At 50.3% G+C, this 21,260-nt stretch overlaps 1 protein-coding gene across 1 annotated transcript in view; it reads left to right on the top strand.

Moving 5' to 3' along the window:
* CDCP2 (CUB domain containing protein 2) overlaps positions 1-20,845 on the top strand; it is a 45,887-nt gene extending 25,042 nt beyond the window's left edge. Inside the window, 9 exon segments of the mRNA XM_007505886.3 lie at positions 2,164-2,313; positions 5,618-5,965; positions 7,481-7,816; positions 11,136-11,177; positions 11,180-11,267; positions 11,269-11,324; positions 11,327-11,485; positions 17,578-17,756; positions 18,723-20,845. Of these exon segments, the coding sequence (XP_007505948.2) occupies positions 2,164-2,313; positions 5,618-5,965; positions 7,481-7,816; positions 11,136-11,177; positions 11,180-11,267; positions 11,269-11,324; positions 11,327-11,485; positions 17,578-17,756; positions 18,723-19,049 (1,685 nt within the window). The 3' untranslated portion in view covers positions 19,050-20,845.
* Positions 20,846-21,260: the final 415 nt, after the last annotated feature.

The raw sequence follows: 21,260 nt of genomic DNA on the forward strand, positions 1-21,260 counted from the left end.
CTCTGTTCCTGTATCCAGGCAGCCACACACCGCCCTATTAATAGCGGCTGGTTTCTGTAGAGACCAATTTGAAGCTCTTACAGCCTGGATCCTGGTTGCCTAGGAACCCGTTTTCCATCTATAACTTTGTTGCTATGGCATGAGCTGCCCCCTGCGATGCTGTTTCACCCAAAGTTGTGTTGTTCAAGGAGCCAATTAATGACATCATGCCAGGCTGCCCAACACCCTCCTTGGGGAGACTAAAACACAGCGACACCCTCCACGGCGGGAGGAAGGGCTCTAGCTGGGACTCCTGCCTCGGGCTGGTCTCCCTCCCTGGAAGGATCTGCATGTTCTTGGATAAGCTCAAACCCCTCTGTCATCCCTCTGCCCACCGTGGAGGGACAAAGGATGAGGAATCCTCCCGAGAAAGAAGGGGAGATCCAAAGTTGTCCTCCCGGAGCCAAGCCAGACTTCACAAGGCAGTGAAATTGGAAAGAGTGATGGATTAGGAGTCAGAGGACCCGGGTTCAAATCTTGCCTCTGCTATTTACTATGTGAGTGACCTTTGGAAAATCACTTCCCCTTCCCCGACCTCAGTTTTCTCCTCTGTAAAATGAGGGGTTGGACTCGCTGACCTCGGAGGTCTCTGCCAGCACCTGATCTAGAGTCTTGTGTCGTTGGGGCAATCCTGGATCACAAAGTCCGAGTTCTAGACCCGGAAGAGATCTCAGAGTCATCCAGACCAATCCCCTCGTTTTACAGTGGAGGAAACTGAGGAAATCATTTGTCCAAGATCTTAGGGGTATCCGAGATCATAATGAGAAGACAGGGTTCCTTGGAGAAGCCCCCGCTGTTGGGGGAACGTGAAGGCAGAAGGAGAAGGAGACGGCGGAGGGCGAGCTGGATAGAGCCAGCAAACGACGACCTTGAACTTGGACAGACTTTGGGAGACAGGAAGGAGGGTAAAAGGGCCTGATGTGCTCCGGTACAAAGCAACACCAAAGATCCATTATTCATTTTATTGTCTTTCCATCTTTCTCCGCTTCTACCACCTGGAGAGTGTTGTGGGCACCAACGCCAGCCACAGCTCTGGTCCAGCTCTGGATTCTAAGCCCTCTTCCGGGCTCAGGGATGGAAGGCCCCCCAGTTCCAGGGTTCTTGGTTCCCGAGCGGTCGCTCGTTTGTATCATTCGGACGGGAGAGATCTCGTCTCCCTGGTGAGACTACCAGCTCCTTGGGGGGAGGCTCTGGCTCCTTCTCGCCTCCCACAGGGCTGAGCAGAAATAAAGCTGGCCGGGCAGCCTAGCCCTCGGGGAATCCCCGCCATGGGGTCAACCACGCTAGGGCCAAATCCGTCAGCTCCAGGTTAAACCCGAGCGCTGATGCTCAGGAGACGGTTGGCCGAGGAATCCGAAAGCGTGGGAATTCCACACTGGAGGCCCTGGGCTAGGATCAGATTATTTACCCTCTCTGGATCTCGGTTTCCTGCCAGAAGACTTACAGCTGTGAAGCTATAATACAAAGACCCGAGTTCAAGTCCCAACCTAGCCACGATCTAGCTGTGACAGTGCCTCAGTTTCCACAACTGTAAAATGAGGCTAAGAATACTTCTACTATTTTTTGGCACAGAGTTGTGAGGAATTTGAGTCATAAACAGAAAAGAACTCTAGAAACATGAACTCATGCTGAGGCCTCAATTCTTTTTGGTCTTGGAGTCAATCCTGCGTATTGGTTCCAAGGCAGAAGAGCAGTAAGGGCTAGGCAAGGGGGGTCAAGTGACTTGCCCAGGGTCACCCAGCTGGGAAGTATCGAACCCAGGACCTCCCCTCTCTAGGCCTGGCTCTCCATCCACTGAGCCATCCAACTGCCCCTTGAGACCTCAGTTCTGAAGGATGCGCTGAATGCTCCCCTTGAAGGTCTTTGAACCCTTATCCTCTACTGCTCACCCCAACCTGCTGGAAGATTCTCCTCTCTTCCTACTCTAACAGCAGCGACAGTGGATCCGGGAGTGTCACTCCCGGACATTTGATCAGGACATTAAAATTGAGTGAAGGAAGCACCGGGAAGATCAGCTTACTAATTCGGAGGAGCCGTCAATTATTCATGCCGCTATTTGGTTGGAGGTCCCGGAGGCCCTTCTTTCTTTTTCTCTCTTTCCTTCTTGTTTCATTCCCCCTCCAGAGCTCGGGCTCTGGACACCCCCGTCCTGCGGCCCGTCTGTAGCTCGGCACACCCCAGAGGACAGCAAGATGAAACAGAGCCTGAGCTGCTCCTGGTCACTTCTGCTGATAGCCCTGAGGACTGTGGGACTGCCAGCCTATGGGAAGAAAGGTAGGCTGTTACTCTGCGGGCAGATCCTGGGGGTCTAAGGGGGGGGGAGGCTGGCGGCATCATGGCCGTGCTGAGCTCCCAGGCGATCCACCATCTTGTAACCAGCCTCATGGGCTCTGGTCTTCCCATTCTCGCTTATACAACGGGGCTAGTCCTGCTCTCCAGGCATCTCGCTTTGGGATGTCCAGAGAAAGGGAGTGAAGGGCAGGGAGCCCCGCACAGAGGGGGCTTCTTGGCTGGGGCTCTCTCTCAGGTGCTCCGGCTAGACTCCCCAAAAGCGAAGGGGCTCTGGTTGGCTTCTGATGCTCAGAAAATCCCCAGACGTATTCAGCCTGCACTAGATTGGCCTTGGCTGCATGCCTAGAAAAGGCCTGGGTTGGGGGCAAAGGTAGGGTGAGGCCACCAAGCCTTTGTTTCAAGGGTTCTCCCTCTGCCAGGGAGAGTCAAGATGATCCACAGGTTAGTTCTGGACTAGCTAGCAGGAAGGCAGGAAGCCCCTAGAAAGATACTGGGGCAGCTAGGTGGCACAGTGCAGAAAACACCAGCCCCGAGTCAGGAAGACCTGAGTTTACATGCAGCCTTGGACACTGGCTATGTGACCCTGGGCAAGTCACTTAACCCCATTTGCCTCAGTTTCTTCATCTGAAAAATGAGCCAGAGAAGGAATTGGCAAAGTACTCCAGGATCTCCGCCAAGGAAACCCCGAATGAGGTCACAGAGAATCAGACACGACTGAGCCCCAGTCAGAGGGTCAGCACATGTCCCTGGAAACCTGCAGAGGTGCAGAAGGGGAAGCAGCAGTCCCCTGGTCCCTTGAGCCAAGCAGCATGGGGCCACCTGGGGAAAGGAGCAGCAAAGCACCCAGGGAGATGGGACACCTCAGGCCATGAGGTTCTCTGGGGCCAGGACACAGGATACTAATTTCTCCATCCCATGCTCAGTCAGCAGAAGGTAGAACGACTCCTGGACCACCCCAGGAGGAGAGGCAGCTGGGAAGCAGTCCCTGGACCACAATCCCTCCTCCATCCCTGGATTAGTCCCCAGAACCAAGACTTCTGGTGAGGACTCCACAGGACAGTCCACTGCACGTCTCCCACAAAGGACAAGGAGGCTCTGCCCCCTACAGCGGAGGGATCAAAGGCACCATGGCATGGGGAAGAGGATGGAGAGGGGCCAGTGATGATGTTGAGCTGCCAGGAGATCCGATCACCAGCCTCTTCTTGAGGTTCAGAGGCCAAGATCCCAGCCCCCACCTGGATGGGATGTCCCTGACTGGGGGCAGGGCAGTCCCTTGTCCTCCCGAGTGGCTTTGAGGACGTCACAGGAGCACGTGGCCGTGGCTCACCTATTTACTGCTCTGCCTTGGTGCGGTGGCAAGAAGGTTGCATCTGGAGTCAGGAGACCTGGGTTCAGAACCCAAACCTTCTGCTCACATATAGGTGGATGGTCTTGGGTGAGTCTTAACCTCTCTGCGGCTGTAACCTCCCTCAGCTGTAAAATGGATGAGTTGGACCAGATGATCTCGAAGGCTCCTTTCAGTCCGAGAGCCATAGTCCTATGGGTCAACAATGGCCTGGTGTCCAGGGAAATGCAAGGGACTTTACAGTATAGAATATTAGAGCCGGGATGGGTCTTAGAACATGGAATGTCCAGCCAAAGCTGGCAAGGATCTTAGATCAGAGAAAGTAAGAGTTGGAAGGAACCTTAGAACATGGACGCCTTAGAACAGAACCTTTGGGAGATGGGAGGGACCTTAGAACATGGATTCCTTAGAACAGAAGCTTTGGGAGATGGGAGGGACCTTAGAATAGAGAATATCAGACAGATTTTAGAACATGGAATGTCAGAGCAGCAAGGACCTCAGATCAGAAAAGGTTCAGTTGGAAAGGACCTTTCAGTCAGTAGTGTTTCCAGTCATAGCCCCATATGGGGCTCTCTTGGCAGAGATACTAGAGTCCTTTGCCATTTCCCTCTCTAGCTCATTTGACAGACAAGGAACTAAAGCATCAAGAGTTAAGGGACTTGCCCGGGGTCACAAAGCTAGTAAGTGTCTGAAGCCAGATTTCTACTCAGAAAGATGAGACTTCCTGACTCCAGGTCCAATATTCTATCCACTCTGTCACTAAGCTGCCCCTGGGAGAGACCTCATTTTGATCAGGGCTGGAAGAGACCACCAAAACAGAGCATTTTGGAGCTGTGAGGACCTTAGAACAATGAAATCTAGAACTGAGATGGAGCTTAGAACATGCAGTATCAAAACTGGCAGGGATCTCAGGTTAGAGAAAGGAAGAGAGCTCAGAACAGAGCATTTTGGAGATGGGAGAGGCCTTAAAACATGGACTGTCAGAATGGGGAGAGCCTCGAGGACATAGGAGGTCCTAAGGATGGGATGGACTTTAGAACTTGGAACCTCAAAGCTAGAAATAAAATCAGAACAGAGAAAATCAGAGCCAGAGAGAAGACTATTGGACCATAGATACAATACATGATACTAGGTTAGCAAAGAAAAGTTTCTGTGCTTGCAGCCCCAGGTTAGGAGTTGTGCCTAGCACATGGGAGGGGCTTATCAACTGTTTATCAAGTCGAAGAATCCGAAACAAAGGATTGTAGTACTCTAAAGGCCAAAGTGTCACTGATTCCACCTTTCCAGTCTTATCCTTTATGCCCCTTCTCATACTCTGATCTAGTATGTTGAAGTTCCAGCAGCTTCTGGCTGACACAGGATGCCTCATGCCTTCGCACTCCCTGTCCCTCAAGCCTAGAATGCTCTCCCTCTCCACCTCTGCCTTGTGGAATTTCTGGCTTCCTTCAAGCCTTAGCTCAAAGGGACAGCTAGGGGAAACAGTGGTTAGAGCTCTAGGCATAAAGACAGGATGGACCTGGGTTCAAATCTGGCCTTAGATGCTTCCTAGCTGTGTGACCTTGGACAAGTCACCGAACCTTGTTTGCCTCATCCTTGCCCTTTTGCCTGTGAATCCAGAATCTGAGATTTTAAAATTCTTTATTTCCAAGGTTCCATCTTTCCAGGGAGTCAGTCAACTCAATGATCTGATGACACTTCCCTTCTCTGAGATGGAGTCAGAGAACCTGAATTCAAATCTCAATTATGCTGCTCACTACTTGTGTGGTTTTGGTCGATCCAATTGGGCCTTAGTTTCGTCCTCTGTAAAAGGAGGGAGCTGAACTCTGGGACCGTGAAGGTCCCTTCTGACAGTAGTTCTAGGATTCCAGATGCTGAACTGCCCTGCCTTCTCTGTCTCTGCTCAGAGAGCAATGTTGTCTTGGTCTGTCCTCCTCCTCCCAGGCATCAAGTGTGGCGGAGTGCTCTCGGGGCCTTCAGGCAACTTCTCCAGCCCCAACTTCCCAGGGCTCTACCCCTATGACACGGAGTGCAGCTGGCTCATCGTGGTGGCCGAGGGCAGCTCCATCCTGCTCACCTTCCATGCCTTTGACTTGGAGTACCACGACCACTGTGGCTACGACTATCTGAAAATCTACAATGGGGCCGCCAGTGATGAGAGCAACCTCCTGGGCCAGTTCTGTGGCCAGAGCCGCCCACCCCCCTTCACATCCTCCTGGCACATCATGTCCGTCGTCTTCCACTCGGATAAGCACGTGGCCAGCTGGGGCTTCTCTGCAGGCTACCGGAAAGGTCAGGGGGTGCCCAGGGGAGGTCAGGGGACAGAGAAAAGCCAGGGGGGCCCCTTATGGTGAGAAAGGGAAGGGTGGGAGAGGCAGGACCTTCGGCCAGCTCTGACAAGGACTCTGAGCAATTGAGCTAACTTCCCTGGGCCCCAGTTTTCTCAGCTATAAAATGAAGTGAGTTTGACTAATCACCTCTGGGGTTCCTTCCAGGTCTAGATCAATGAACCTCTGAACCCAAGTTCGATTCCCACTTTCCTACCAATGTGACAGTAGTCAGGTCACTTTATATCTCTTGTCCTCAGTTTCTCTCTCTCTAAAATGGGGAAGATATCTGCCCAATTTGGTGCAGGCGATTAACCCTCTCTGGACCTCAGGCTGCCCTGCCTTTCCCAGGTGAAGACGGAGGGAGATGATGGGTGAGAAAGTCCTCTGAGGAGGTTTCAGGCATCTGTCTGGCCTATTCTCAAGAGTGGATGAACCCAGTTTGGCTGGGGCAGAGCCCCTATCTAAACCCTGCACACAGTGGAAGGGAGAGCATGGGGGTAGGCAGGGTGAACGTGACCCATGGGGGCTTGGAGGAACGACCCCATCTCAGCCATCCATTATCTCATTAATTTGGTACATTTCCTCCCAATTATTCACAAACACATCCCAAGGGTGCCCAGGGGCTCTCTAGTCTCCTAGGAGCCCACTAACATTCCAGGGATCCCTGGACCCACCCCAAAAGGGGCAGGCAATAAGAAACTTGCACAGACTCAACCAGACCAGAGCCAAGCTGTACCTCTGCTGTTGCTTACCTGGCTGACCTTGGGCAAGTCACTTAACCACCCAAGCCTCAGTTTCCTTCTTTGTAAAATGAGGGGGGCTAGACCAGGTGACCTCTAAGTTTTCCTTCAGCCCTATGGTCCTAAGTTAACCCATTCAGGCTTCAGTTTCCTCCTCTGTAAAATGGGGGAGCTTAGACTAGGTAACTTCTGTGGTCTTTCCATCTCTTGATTTATCACCTCCTAAGTTCTTTTCTTTTTAAACCCTTTCCTTCCACCTTAGAATAAGTACTGGGTATTGGTTTCAAGTCAGAAGAGTGGTAAGGGCCAGGCCATGGAGGTTAAGTGACTTGTCCAGGGTCACTCAGCTGGGAAGGGCCAGGCCATGGAGGTTAAGTGACTTGTCCAGGGTCACCCAGCTGGGAAGTGTCTGAAGCTACTTCTATGTTTGGAGTGTATGTCTAGGGTGGCCATCGGCTGTTGAGAAGCTGCCCAGCTACTTATCCTTCTCTTCCTGGCAGGGGGCTTGCTTTCTCTGCCCGGCTAGTTGCCAGCCCCTTTGGTGGTGCTCTTTTGCACATAGGAGGGCGAGGGTTGGGGTGCAGGTTCTAAGCGCTGCGTGAGCTTCCGTTGTCCCCGTTGACGTTATGTGGCAGGGTGAGGGATGGCCCCGGCATCTCCCTGAGGGGCAGCCCTGGTTTTCGGGGGGCAGGAGTGCCCGTCTTCGCGCCGGTGACGGCCGCTTGGTTCCCTTGCAGACAGCTGTGGCGGTGTCCTCACTGGCCTCTCGGGAGTGATCACCAGCCCCGAGTACCCCAGCAGCTACCCCAACAACGCGGAATGCCACTGGGTCATCAGGGCCTCTGGGTCTTCCAGCATCAAGCTGGTGTTTGCCGACTTCCAGGTGGAGAGCAACAGAGCCTGCAACTACGACTACGTGGCGGTCATCGAGGGGCCGGGCCCGGCCGGGGGCAGCCACTACTGCGGCAGCACCAAGCCGCCCGACCTGGTGTCTGCGGGCCGCGAGGTCCAGGTGGTGTTCAAGTCCGACTTCAACATCGCCGGCCGAGGCTTCAAGGCCTTCTACTTCTCAGGTAGGGGACGCGGGCGCCGAGGGGAGGACGGGAAGCCCAGCAGCAGAGCCCGGCCACTCTGCCCGCTCTGGGAGCCGCCACGAGGATGCCCACGGTTTGGCACTCTCTCCTCTCCCGATTTTTGAAAGATCGGGACGATCCCTTTTCTCCGGTGCTTCAGCTCATTCTCCCCTCTTCTCCCAGGTCCTGGGAAGGCCACTGGCGATGGCTTGGTCACCCCAAGGAGAGAGAGAGACAGATGGATAGAAAGCCCAAGGTCACTCAGCCAATATAGGTCAGGGGTGAGACTTGAACTCAGACCCTTCTGACTTGGATGCCCGCTTTCTCTCTTTCTCCTATACCACATTGTCTCTTGGAAAAGAGAACAGAAGCAAAATAGAAATGGAGTCATTTGGCCTTATCATCTCATCCATTCTCATCATTCCATCCATTTCAGCCAATAGTCCTGTCCCTTCCTTTGATCCCTTGAACTTTCCAGCGTTCTTGACTTGGAGACTCCTTGACTAATATCTCATTCCCCTCATCCCAAGTGACATTGGCCCCCGTGGTGTTCCTCTCACATGGCGCTCCATCTCCCGACTCCCCACATTTGCACTGGCTGCGCCCCCTGCCTCGAATGCCCTCTCCTCATCTCTACCTCCTGGCTTTCCTGGCTTTCTTCAAGTCTCGGCTCAAGTCCTACTTTCTGCAAGAAGTCTTCTTGGACCTGCCTCAATGCTGGTGCCTCTGTCACCCTCTCAGGTTATTTCTAATTTACATTGTGTCTCATGACTTTATAGTTGTTTGCATGTTGTCTCCCCCACTGGACTTCTTGAGGAGAGGGGCTATTGTTATCTCTTTCTTTGTATCCCCAGAGATTAGCACACAGTAGGCACTTGATACATTCTTGTTGACTGACTAGCAGACGACTCTGTTGTCCTGCGCATTCACTGACAACATCATGCCACGACTTTTTGCTTGAGGATGGGTTCGAGGGTCCATGTTCATCCTCTGTTAGATGTTTCTTCTTCTACCGGACACGCTCGGCTATTCCAATGGCAATATGGCAGTAGTGTTCCGTGACGTCCCTCTTCCCCACGTATGGAGCCATTCCTTCCATGGAGGGTGCAGACTTTACTTCCAGCTTGTGCATTTGATGGAGAGCTGCGCAGCTAGGAAGCTGTGGTGTGTTCAGGGCTTTCCTTGCTGCCAACTATCCTTAGGGATGGAACTGGCTCTGCCAATGGATCGGCAAGAGCCCCGCATTCTTCCTGCCCTCCAATCCGGCCCGTCATCGTGTCCCTCTTGTCTCTACTAAGTCTGTCTTTGGGGATTCACCCAATGTGCAGGCAGGAAGCCTTCCTCAGTTTCTCCCAACATTGAGAGGCTGCCAAAGGGACCCTCGGCTGCCCACCTGTCGTCCCTCACTCTTGATCTTTTAAAATCCGGGTAGCATGGTAGCACACACTTGCAATCACTTCCCTCATCTTCTTTGAAGAGGGTTGTTTGCTGTTGTCGCCCTCATTAGCCTGGGAGCTCCTCCAGCCTTTCTGTGATCTCTCAGTCATTCACACAGTGCCTCAGGACACAGCAGATGCTTAAGAAATGTTCACTGAGGCACAGCTAGGTGGATCAGGCCTGAATCAGAAGGTCCTGGGTTCAAATGTGACCTTGATCACTTCCTAGCTGTGTGACGCTGGACTTGGCTCCCATTGCCCAGCCCTTACTGTCCTTCTGCCTCGGCACTGATGCTTAGTATCAGTTCTAAGTCAGAAGGTAAGAGGGGTTTTTTTTTAATGCTCATTGACTGACTGATGAGGAGAGTCAGTTCTGAGCTGTGTAGGACTAAAGCTAATTGTGCGTCTGTACTAATATGGGGAGCCTCAGGGGGGAGGGGAACCAGGTACCTTAGGAAGGGTTATCTGGTTCAGGTGTTGGGGTCAGGCCTGTAAAGGGCCACGGAATGAAAAACCCTGACTTGGTCGGCCGTTCCTTGGGCGGCCATCCCGGTCTCTTCGGTTGGTTTCTCCTTTTCTTCCTTCTCAGAATCATTTCCAGTGCGCCCTTAGCATTTCATGGTTGAGTACATCCCTTCCCTCTTGGGTCAACTGCTCTTGCAAAATATTATGCCATTTAGCCCTAACCATCCCTCCTCAAACCCTGGGAAAACGGCTTTCTCTCAATCAGGCGGTGCCCAGCCTCCTCACCCTGTCAATCATAAATCCTAGGACAGTGTTCCCTTGTCCCCAAAGTCCCATCACATCTGCTTCAGCGGCTTCCTGGTTGGTCAGAATTAGGTCTGGAATAGCAGGTCCCCCAGGGCTTTCCTCCATCTTCTGAAGGATTAAATTATTATTATAACAAGTAACAACTTTCCAGCTTCTCTGAGGGGGGAGGGGAGGGAGAGAGAGAGAGAGAGAGAGAGAGGGGAGAGAGAGGGAGAGAGAGAGAGAGAGAGAGAGAGAGAGAGAGAGAGAGAGAGAGAGAGAGAGAGAGAGAGAGAGAGGGAGAGAGAGAGGGAGAGAGAGAGGGAGGGAGGGAGAGAGAGAGAGAGAGAGGGAGGGAGACAGACACAGAGACACAGAGACACAGAGACACAGACAGAGAGAGAGGGAGGGAGAGAGAGGGAGGGAGAAAGGGAAGAAAGGAAGGAGGGAGAGAGGGAGAGAGACAGAGCTAGAGGGGAGAGGGAAGGAGGGAATAGGGAGAGGGAGGAATGGAGGGAGAAAGGGGGAGGAAGGGGGGAGACAGAGACAGAGACAGACAGAGAGGGAGAGAGACAGAGGAGGGAGGGAGGAAGTAGAGGGGTAGAGAGAGAGGGAAAGAGAGCCAGAGGGAGAGGGAGAGGGAGAAGGGAGAGACAGAAGGAGAGAGAGGCAGAGAGAAAGAGAGACAGACAGAAAGAGAGAGGGAGGGGGAGAGAGAGAGGAGGGAGACAGAGGGAAAGGAAGAGGGATAAGGGAGAGAGGAGGGAGAGAGAAAGGGAGGGAGAGAGAGGGGGAGGGAGAGAGACAGAGAGAGAGAGAGAAAGAGAGGGAGGGAGAGACAGACAGAGAGAGGGAGAGAGAGAGACAGAAAGAGAAAGAGAGGGAGAGACAGAGGGGGGGGGGGGTAGAGAGGGAGAGAAAGCACATCTGCTCAGGTTCCACAGAACACCTGTTAACGTGGTGTCCAGAACCCCAAACCGTGGTGGATGCTATTAGCCTGGGCACATTGCGGCTCAATGATGGATTCCCCTCCTCCTTCCTCTTCAGTCTAATGAAGCCCTTTTCCTTGGTGGTCAGGCAGTGAGCCCCAGCAGCTGGCCTGCACCTCCCATGATGCTCTTCTTCCCACCCAGGGGAATGCCAAGAGGTTTACATGGCCGTGAAGGGCAACTTCTCCAGCCTCAGTACCCCGGCTCGTACCCCAACAACCTCCGGTGCCACTGGACCATCCAGATGCCTCCAGGCTACCGGGTCAAGGTCTTTTTCTGATTTGGACCTGGAGGAGAGAAACCTGCTGAGCAGCAGCTGCGACTTCGACTACCTGCAGCCTTCGACGGAGCCAGTGAGGCCGCGTCCCTGCTGGGGAAGTGGTGTGGCCGGGAGATGCCGGCGCCCATCATGTCCAGCCACAACCAGCTTCTGCTCGTCCTGCACACGGACCGCAACACCGCCCAACGGGGCTTCTCTGTAGCCTACATCGGAGGTGAGTAGAAGGCGCAGGTGCCCCGGACGCCTCCCCGCCCCGCCCCCACTTCGTGCCCGCGCATGCTCCGTGAGAGTTCCCTTTCAAACTCCCTCCGTTAGACCCCTCTGCCTTGCTGCCCTCCGCGGCTTCTTGGGCTCCATGGACGAGCATTCGCCGAGGGCTGACTGTGTGCCAGGGCCCGGCGCCCAGGCTGGAGGGTACAAAGAGAGCCAAGACAGCGCTTCCCTCGAGGAGCTTCCGGGCGCTCCCCAGAAGCCGCTACTCCCCAAAGGAGTCCAAGCCGGCTTGGTGAGGGAGGGCACCTCCGCGGAAGCTCGCCCTAGACGGGGCTTTTGAAAGAGGATTCTCGGAGGCACCACCCGGCGTGGGGCCCCGCCTGTGCAAAGACGGGGGAGATAAGAGATGGCGGATCTCTGTGGGGCTGGGTAGGGAGTGACGGCCAAAGAGAGGGGTTTGTGTTTGATTCTGGAAGTACTAGGGAGCCAGTGAAGCTTATCAAGTAAGGGGGTGATGAGGATCAAACCTTGTAACAGCACTTGGCCAGCTGAGGGGAGGCTGGACCACAATGGGGAGGAACACTACAAAGGGGCCAGCAGCCCAAGGAAGAGGCCGTTAGAATGGGCTAGGCAAAGGGCGCTCAGGCCCCGAACTAAGGGCTGAGTGTGAGAGGCAAGAAGGGGAGGGAAAGAAAATGAATAAATACATTAAATCTAAAAAAAAATACATTAAATAAATACATTAAATCTAAGATAAATAAAATTATATACATTAAATACATTAATACATTAAATCTAAAAAGAGAATCATGGTAAAGCCAAAATCAACTTGTTTACTCCCTAAAAGAGGTTGAACAGACCAACAGAACCCCACATACAGCACAGTTGGACATTTTTGTAAGCCTCACCTGTCTTAGCATCCTTTCCAAGGCGGAAGAGCAATAAGGACTTGGCAATTGGGGGTAAGGGTTTGCCCAGGGTAGGGTTTGCCCAGGGTCCCAGAGCTAGGAATGTCTGCGGTTAGATTTGAATCCAGGTCCTCCTGACTCCAAGTGTGGTGCTCTATCCAGTGTGCTACCTACCTGCCTCTCAATGATAAATTTAATAGTTTTTTGATTCAAGAACTTTGAAGATAGTGGTGACATTGTCAAATCCAAGGTACTTTTCAGCCCCCTGGTCTATGTTTCACGGTCTTCGTTGGGCTCTAAGAACCTTTTTTCATGTACTGTTTTGGGGGTTTTGGAGTGCTTTTTTAAGTCTAGATCTATATTTCATTGGCAAAGAATATTCTTGCCTCAACCCATTTTCTGACCTCTTTTTTTTTCCTTAACCCTCACCTTCCGTCTTAGAATCAATACTGTATATTGGTTCCAAGGCAGAAGAGTGGTCAGGGCTGGGCAATGGGGGTCAAGTGACTTAGCCAGGGTCACCCAGACACCGAGTATCTGAGTTCACATTTGAACCCAGGACTTCCTACCTCTAGGCCTGGCTCTCAATCCACTGAGCTACCTAGCCATTTACTCCCTCTCCCCTTTCCCCAACTTCTTCTACCAATTCAGATGGGCAGCCAACCTATAACTAGTCTTAAAGAGATGTCTCAGCATCCCCCAGGAAAACTGTGTTGGGGATAAACTGAATTCATGAGGTTTTTTAACACTGGGGTCAGCCCTCTTGCCACAAAGTCACAGGGCTCCTCTTGGCACCTGAGGTCCTCATGCTCTCTGAAGCTGGGATGCCCAAGAGAAAAGACTGAATAGGGATGGGCTCTCATGTTATCAAGATCCCCCCTAAAATGGGGCCCCGTCACATGGTGGCACTCCGTACTGCTCCCCATATCCTTTGAGCAGGACAGCGTATACGACGGCTAGCTCTCCTAACTCTCAGTAGAAGTTTAGGCTGTATGAGGGTGGGGGCTTTCCTGCCCTGTCACGCTGTTGGCTTAGCTTGTAGTCCACTAATCCCCTCAGATTTTTTTCATATAAAATTGTGTCTAGCCTTGCCTCCCTGTCTCATGAAATCAATTTTCTGAACACAGATAGAGAATTTTACATTTATCCTTATTGAATTGTCCCTTATTCGATTTAGATTTCCACTGACCGTTAACCTGGTACCTAGTTGTGATACAACAGACAGCTAAGGGTGCATGCAGTGTCCAGCTTGGGATCAGAAAGGCTCATCTTCCTGAGTTCAAATCTGATCTCAGATACTTACTAGTTGTGTAACCCTGGGCAAGTCACTTAACCCTGTTTGCCTCAATTTCCTCCTCTGTAAAATAAGCTGGAGAAAGAAATGGCAAACCATTTCAGTATCTCTGCCAAGCAAACCCTCAATGAGATTGCAAAGAATCAGACACAACTGAGAAGTGACTGAACAACATTGAGGTAACTTTGGGTTCTCCCAAGCTATGCTAGAGAGGCCAAAGTTTTGCTGGGACTGACCAAACTGAACAGACTTTGCATCCTGGCTAGCCCCAGAGGATCTGACAAGCAGCCCAGCTAAGAAATGTTACACAGGTAAAATTGACAAGACTTGTTGACAGATTTTAGCTAGGAGAGAAGAGAGAGGAAGGAGTAGAAGATGGCACTTAGGTTGTGATCCTGGGTAAATGGGAGGATAGTAGAACCCTTGACAATAACAAGGAAGTTAGGAAGAGGCGAGAAGTCTGGAGGGGGGCAAAGAAGGGTGTCAGTTTTGAACATGTTGACTTTATGATGTCTAGGGAACAGCAGTTTGAGATGTCTAAAAGTCAGCTGAAGATTTGAACCTGCGTGCTGAAAGAGAGGTTAGGGTTGGAGAAGTAGAACTTAGAATCATTTGCATAAGATGATAATTGAACGCATGGGAATGATGAGATCACCAAGGAAAATAGTACAGTGAGAGGGAGATGAAGAGGCTTAGGAGGAGGGCATGTCAACTAGGCTCAATTTTTTTTTTCTGTAAAATATGAAGCAAGGTTTTCAACTAAGAAAGTAAGGGAAGGGGGAGCTATGGAAAGTTTGAAGAGAGGTACAAGGGTTTGGAAGAGTCACTGTGGTGAGTGGGATTGTGAAGTTCAAATTCTATGCATTTACTATATGCCACACTGTACTAAATCCTGGTGAATACAAAGGCAAAATAGATAGTTTCTGTCTTAAGGAAGATATTTGGGGATTGGAAGAATTTTATTATTGCCCAAACTTTGCAATCTCTCTCTTTTCTTTCTTTCTTTCTTTCTTTCTTTCTTTCTTTCTTTCTTTCTTTCTTTCTTCTTTCTTTCTTTCTTTCTTTCTTTCTTTCTTTCTTTCTTTCTTTCTTTCTTTCTTTCTTTCTTTCTTTCTTTCTTTCTTTCTTTCTTTCTTTCTTTCTTTCTTTCTTCTTTCTTTCTTTCTTCTTCTTCTTCTTCTTCTTCTTCTTCTTCTTCTTCTTTCTTCTTTTTTCTTCTTCTTTTTCTCCTTCTCTCTCTCTCTCTTTCTACTCTTTCTTCTTTTCCTCCAGGTCTTATACCAAAAGGGTATGTATGGATTGGTAGAAGAAGGCATGGGCTTTGGTTGTTTGGGGCCAAGCAAAGAGTGGAAAGGGGAAAGGACTAGACCAGCTGATGCCAGCAGCAGGCTCTTTCTGTCAGGCTAAGCTTTGAAAATATGTCGATCTTTGTAGCCTGGGGGCCTAGGGGATTTACAGCCCCAACTTCATTCTCATCATCATCTTGGCAGCCCCAAACTGGGCAGCAGTCCTGATTTACTCTCCTGTCTTCCCTCCTCTCTAGAAGATAGTCCCAGAGGAGCCTGTCCGGATGATTCCACATTGGGAGTCTGAAACATCCACTCTGACAGTTTTAGAACTGGAAGGGAGCTCAGTGTTGGAACACAATGTTCAATTCCCTGTTGTAGACTCTTAGACCTGCAAAGGGACCTTAGGATGTCAGAGCTAGGAGAGAACTTTAGAACAAAAATTGTCATAATGGAGGGATCAAGAAAATCCAAGATCTAGGGACAAGAGGGATCTCAGAGGCAATGGAGGCCAAACACCTTTCTTTACACATGAGGGAATTGAGGACCAAGGAGGAGAAGGCCTAGGCCAAGGGTTATCCAGTAGAGAGTGAGCATCAGAGATGGATTTGAACCCAGATCCTCTGACCCCAAGACAGTACTTTTCCCACTATACCTTGCTGCCTTTCCAAAGAGCACCATGGAATGTTAAATCATAAACTTTGACAAGAATTTATTAATCACCTACTGTCACCATAAGCCCTGTTCCCTTCACCTTCCCTACAGATAGAATTTAAGTTCCACAAGTTAAGGACTGCTTCACTCTTGTCTTTGCCTCTCCAGCACCTTGGATAGTGCCTGGCATATAGCACAGGTATTTATTATTATTGGGTATTCTTTGGCAGGGGAGGGAAGGAGAGGAGAGATGAGACAGAGAGACAGAGACAAAGACAGAGAAAGTGAAAGAGACAGAGAGAGAAAGAGGGACAGAGCAGAAATGGAGGGAGGGAGAGAGAGAGAGAGAGAGAGAGAGAGAGAGAGAGAGAGAGAGAGAGAGAGAGAGAGAGAGAGAGAGAGAGAGAGAGAGAGAGAGAGAGAGAGAGAGAGAGAGAGAGAGAGAGAGAGAAACAGTCAGGGAACAGGGGAATGAGGAAAGTCTTGGAGTGGGAAGTGGTACCCTAGCTGTGAAAGAGGCCTGGAAGAAAGCCAGGGATTCTCTGATGTAGAGGTGAGAAATGAGAGCATTCCAGGCATGGAGGACAGCTTGTACAAAAGCCCAGAGACAGAGGAGGAAATGACGGAGTGTCATGTGTGGGAAGCTGCTAACAGGCAAGTTTCACTCGAATGAAGAGTGAATGAAGGGGTGTAATATGAAATCATAGGAAAGATGGATGGGAACCATATGACAGAAGGCTGAGCAATCTGATTTTTTTCCTTCTGACCATAGGGAGTCATAGAAATTTCTTGAGGAGGAAAGAGTGACTTGGTCCAATATTCACTTTGGGAATATCAGTTTGGCATCCAAAAACACTGGAGGATGTTTTTAAGTGGGAACAGAGAAAGAAGCTAGGATGTAGAATGTTAGAACTCAAACCAGAATAACAGAGGCACAGGGGGCCTTAGAACATTGACTATGTCCAACAGAAGAGGAAGCTGGGACCCCAGGAGCCAGTCCTTAGGAAAATGGATCCTCTCTTTTCCCTGTTATTGTGTGGGAAACTCTCCTGTGGTTAAAACACCTGAAGAAAAGAGAGGATTAAAGCTCCAGCCCACCAGCCTCCTCCATCACCTGCCGTTGCTATGGTGAAGGCCAATTCTCTGGGGAGCCAATGCAGAAGCAAAGAGCGCCCCCCCCCTGAAAAGACCCAGAGAAATAGGAAAGAAATGTGGCCCTGGAGGACAGAGAAGAAACAAAATGATGCCCATCCCTGTCTTTGTTGAGCTCCTTCTGCACTTAATTGCTTTACTATTTCGTTTGAGTTCCAAAATTCCTTGTGAAAGAGAGAGGGTTGCCCTTTTGATGCCTGTTTTACAGATGGAGAAACTGAGGTACAGAGAGGTCAAGGTCAAGCTAGTAATGTAGAGACCTCTGTCTAGAAGCCAGGGTCACTGGGAGGAAGTGTAGCCTAGCAAAGAAAGCCCAGCATCAGGAGCTCTAACAGCTCCTCCACCTCAAAAGGCATAGGGCAAGGCAGGAACTGTGTAGGAGGCTGAGTGGGCAAGAGACTTCCTGGGGAATAGTCTTTCCAAGGAAGCAGTCTGCTTTCATAGCAATGTGGCACAGCAGCAGGAGGGCTGGATTTGGAGTCAGAGGACCTTGAATTCTAATCCTGATTCTGCCCTTTACTACTGGAGTGACCTTGGGCAAAGCTCTTGCTCTATTTGGGCCTCCCTTCCTCATCAGTACAAGGACAGTTGGACAAAATGACCTCTGAAGTCTGCCCCAGCCTTAAGCATTTATGAGCTGTGGGGCCCTCGATGGATTACCCATGAGCATCCTTCAGCTTCAGGATCCTCATGGGTAAAATAAGGACAATGAGATCATCTCAGTAAAGTGCCGGGCATACAGTAGGTGCTTAATAAGTGCTTGTTATCTTTTATTCCCTGGCCCCTCCCCTGTCCTCAGTGGTCCCCATGAATATCAGCTGCACCCGCACCGACTTCCAGATCCAAATAGCCATTCGGTCTCTGGCACAGCTGGATCGGAGCCAGATCTACCTGGGAAGTCGGAGCTGCCCAGCACAGGTGGTTGGCGACCACTTCAAAATCCAGGCCCGGTTTGATACTTGTGGCACCGAGTCCCAGGTAAGAGGCCAGTGAGGAAGGGGGTCCCAGAACGTCAAAGAAAGGGAAGGAATGGGGGCTCCTGGGTAGCTCAGTGGATGGAGAGCCAGGCCTGGAGATGGGAGGTCCTGGGTTCAAACTTCCTAGCTAGGTGACCCTGGGAAAGTCACTTTACCCCCAGTGCCCAGCCCTTACTGCTCTTCTGCCTTGGAACCAATACTCAGTATTAATTTTAAGGCAGAAGAAGGGTTTATTTAGTATTGATTCTAAGGTGAAAGGTAAGGATTTTTTTTTTAATGGAAGGAACCAGACCTAGTGCCAGTCCTGCCTCCCATGGAACTCTGGGGAGGAGAAAGAACAGGAATTGGATTCATTGACTTCTAAGGTCCTTTTGAGACCTAAGAATCTATCATTTTGCCCCTCGCAATGCTATGATTCAGAAATCCTTTGCCCTCCATCATTCCAAAAGTCTATTCTAAGATCTTTCCGGTTCCGTTAGTCCATTCTCGAAGGTTCCTCTTGGTTCTGACATGCTGGGCCAAAGTCCCGCCCTTCCAACTCTGACGTCTCACATTCTAAGGCCACTATTCTGTCCGGAATCTAGAATTCCGTGGTGCCATGTTGGAGAGCTCCGTGATTCTGTACAGCCAAGACCTTGTGGCTTCTAGATCCCACGACTGTCAAATTCCCTGACCAAGCGTCCACCGTTTTAATGCGTGGTCAGCCGATTCCACGGCTCCCAGCTCCCTGCAAGCATCTCAGTCCCCCAGCCCCATTCAGAGGGCGCGAGCCTAGGCTCACAGGTAGCCCGCCATCTTGGGCAATAGAGATGGCTTGGTATGGGCTGGAGGAGGAGCTAGGAGAGGGCATCGGAGCCTGGGGAGGGAGGGAGGGAGGCAGGGCCACACTGGCATCCCCCATCCCCCCACAATCCCGAGGGGAGGCCTGGACTCGGCCCCTCTCTGGGGCTCTGAATTGGTTTTTCAGAGGAGGAACAACACGTCAGTGATCGTCAGCGTCCTGTACATCGACTTCTCTGGAGTGATGGGACAGGAAGACATCCATGAGTACGAGCTCCGCTGTGAGCCCCGGAAGAAGGAGGCCTCGGTGCACTTGCTGTCCGGCTCCCGATGGCTCGGCCCCTATGGCGGGGCTGAGCACCTGCTAGAAGCCCCGCCGCAGGCTGAGGCCAAGGAAGGTGGCCAGCCGGAGCCTGGGCTGACCCAGGACACCAGCGACATCGTCTTCCTGGCCATTTGCATCCTGGCGGGCGTGCTCATGATCATCGCTATCGTGGGGCTGGTGCTGTTGTGAGGGTGCAGGGAAAGGGGACAAAGGAGGCTGCCGATCCATGGGGTTGGCCACCGAGAGGGCAGCAGCACATTAGGACGGGCACATCCTTAGGACTCGGCGTGTTCTGATGTCAGAGCCGGGAGGCCCTTAGAGCAGAGGCTGTCCCAGCTGGGAAGGGCCGTAGAGGGGGAGAGAACTTAAAGCAGAACATCAGAACGGGAAGAAATCTTAGAACAAAGACGTTTCCATCTAGGAGGGAGCTGAGAGCACAGAATGAGGCAGGACCTTAGGACAGAGGACCAGGTACAAGAGGGTCCTCAGAACCCAATTTAATTCACTTCTGGTTGACCAACCACGCTGGGCCCCAGGATCCAGAGAGCAGAAGAGCCTTGGCCTCGGGGCGCTCGTTCTTGTAGGTGGATAGCACAGGGCTGCAGAAAACAGGTTCATGTGGACTCAAGGGCTGGGGTCCCGCCTGGCTCCACCTCTCCTGACCTCCAGGACAATGGACAATCTCCACGCTCTTACTGAGAAAGGAAGCAGTCTATCCATTATTCATGTGACGTCAGATGACATAAAATTAAAAAGGTTTTCAACAAAGCCAACATAACTCAAATTAAAAAGGGAAACATAATGGGGAGGGGGCGGGAATCTTTGCAGCAATTTCTCTGTTTGGGGCCTCGTTTCCAAGATTTAAGGTACTGATTCAAATTCACAAGACTAAGCGCCATTCCCCATTCCCAACGGATAGTCAAAGGATAACAACAGGCAGTTTTCCAAGGAAAAAATCCAAGGTATCAATGACCATCTAAAAGTGCTGCAAATCACTAAGAATTAGAGAAAAGAAGAGAAATGAAAATTAAAGTAATTCTGAGATTCCATCTCATATCCGTCAAAACTGACAAAAATAGAAAATAGCAAATGCTGGAGGGGCTGTGGAACAACAGGCCTATCTGGGCACTGTTGACGGAACTATTAGTCCTATCATTCTAGAAAGAAATCTGGAACTACATCCAGAATGTTGCCAGATTGTGCACTTGATCTAGGGAGACCCAAGTCTCAAAGAGATCAAAGAAAGATGGAAAGAACCCACAGGGGCAAAGATATTTCTAGCAATTCTTTCTGTGGGGGTAAACAACTAGTAGCTAAATGGATACCCATTGCTTGGAGAATGAACAAATTATGGCGTAGAAATGTAATGAAGTCAGGGTGGTGCAGTTGACCATCTGGCAAGAGGCACTTAAAATTTTCAGCCTAATCATTTTGCACCTCAGAAATCAGCAAACATGCAAATGGGGCTGGGCTTTATTTGGATTGTTGTCTAGGCTTATGCAAGTGATGCAGAAAATGTTAATAATGCTGGTTAAATTGGAAAATATGTGGGTTGTTAAACATGTACCAAGACTGAATGGAATATTCCTGAGTGAAATACGGTTGGGCATTAAGAAGTGATCAATTGGATTGTTTCAGAGAACCCTGGGAAGATTTCTACCGACTGATACAAAGTGAAGTGAGCAAAACCAGAAGAACAATTTACACAATGATAACAACATGACCAAAACAAGCAACTTGGAAAATTTTCAGAATTCTGATCAATGCAATGACTATTATTCCAGAGGACCCGTAGAGGATCACTTGGTACAGAATGAAATATATATTTTTGACATGGCCAATATTGGAATCTATTTTGCTTGACTATGCATATTTGTTGCAAAGATTTGCTTTTGTTTTTCACTGGGAGCAAACATGAGAGGGAAAGAAAATAGATTTTGGTTAATAAAAATATTAAATTAAAAAGAGGTGATTGGACCGGATAAGTTCTAAAACAATTTTTAACTATTAAATGCTCTGATAGCAGCAAATACCAAAGAATGATGACCAGTGTTTTCAGATGACTTTATTACAAATGGGGTTTACTCTTATTTATTGTGGAGGCAGCTAAGTGGTTCAGTAGATTGAGAGTCAGGTCTAAAGACAGGAGGTCCTGGGTTCAAATGTGACCTCAGAAACTTCCAAGCTGTGTGACCCTGGGCAAGTCACTTAACCCCCATTGCCTAGCCCTTGCTACTCTTCTTCCTTGAAACAATACACCGTATTGATTGTAAGAAAGAAGGTGAGAATTTAAAAAGGGAAAAAAAAACAAGAATTCAGAAGCCAGATGAACTGTGACACCAGATTCAACTTGTTTCCTAGAGCTCCCTAAATCTGTCGTTCATTGGTCCTCGGGTCCTA

Source organism: Monodelphis domestica, chromosome 2 (genome assembly GCF_027887165.1).
Source record: "Monodelphis domestica isolate mMonDom1 chromosome 2, mMonDom1.pri, whole genome shotgun sequence".
NCBI lineage: Eukaryota > Metazoa > Chordata > Mammalia > Didelphimorphia > Didelphidae > Monodelphis > Monodelphis domestica.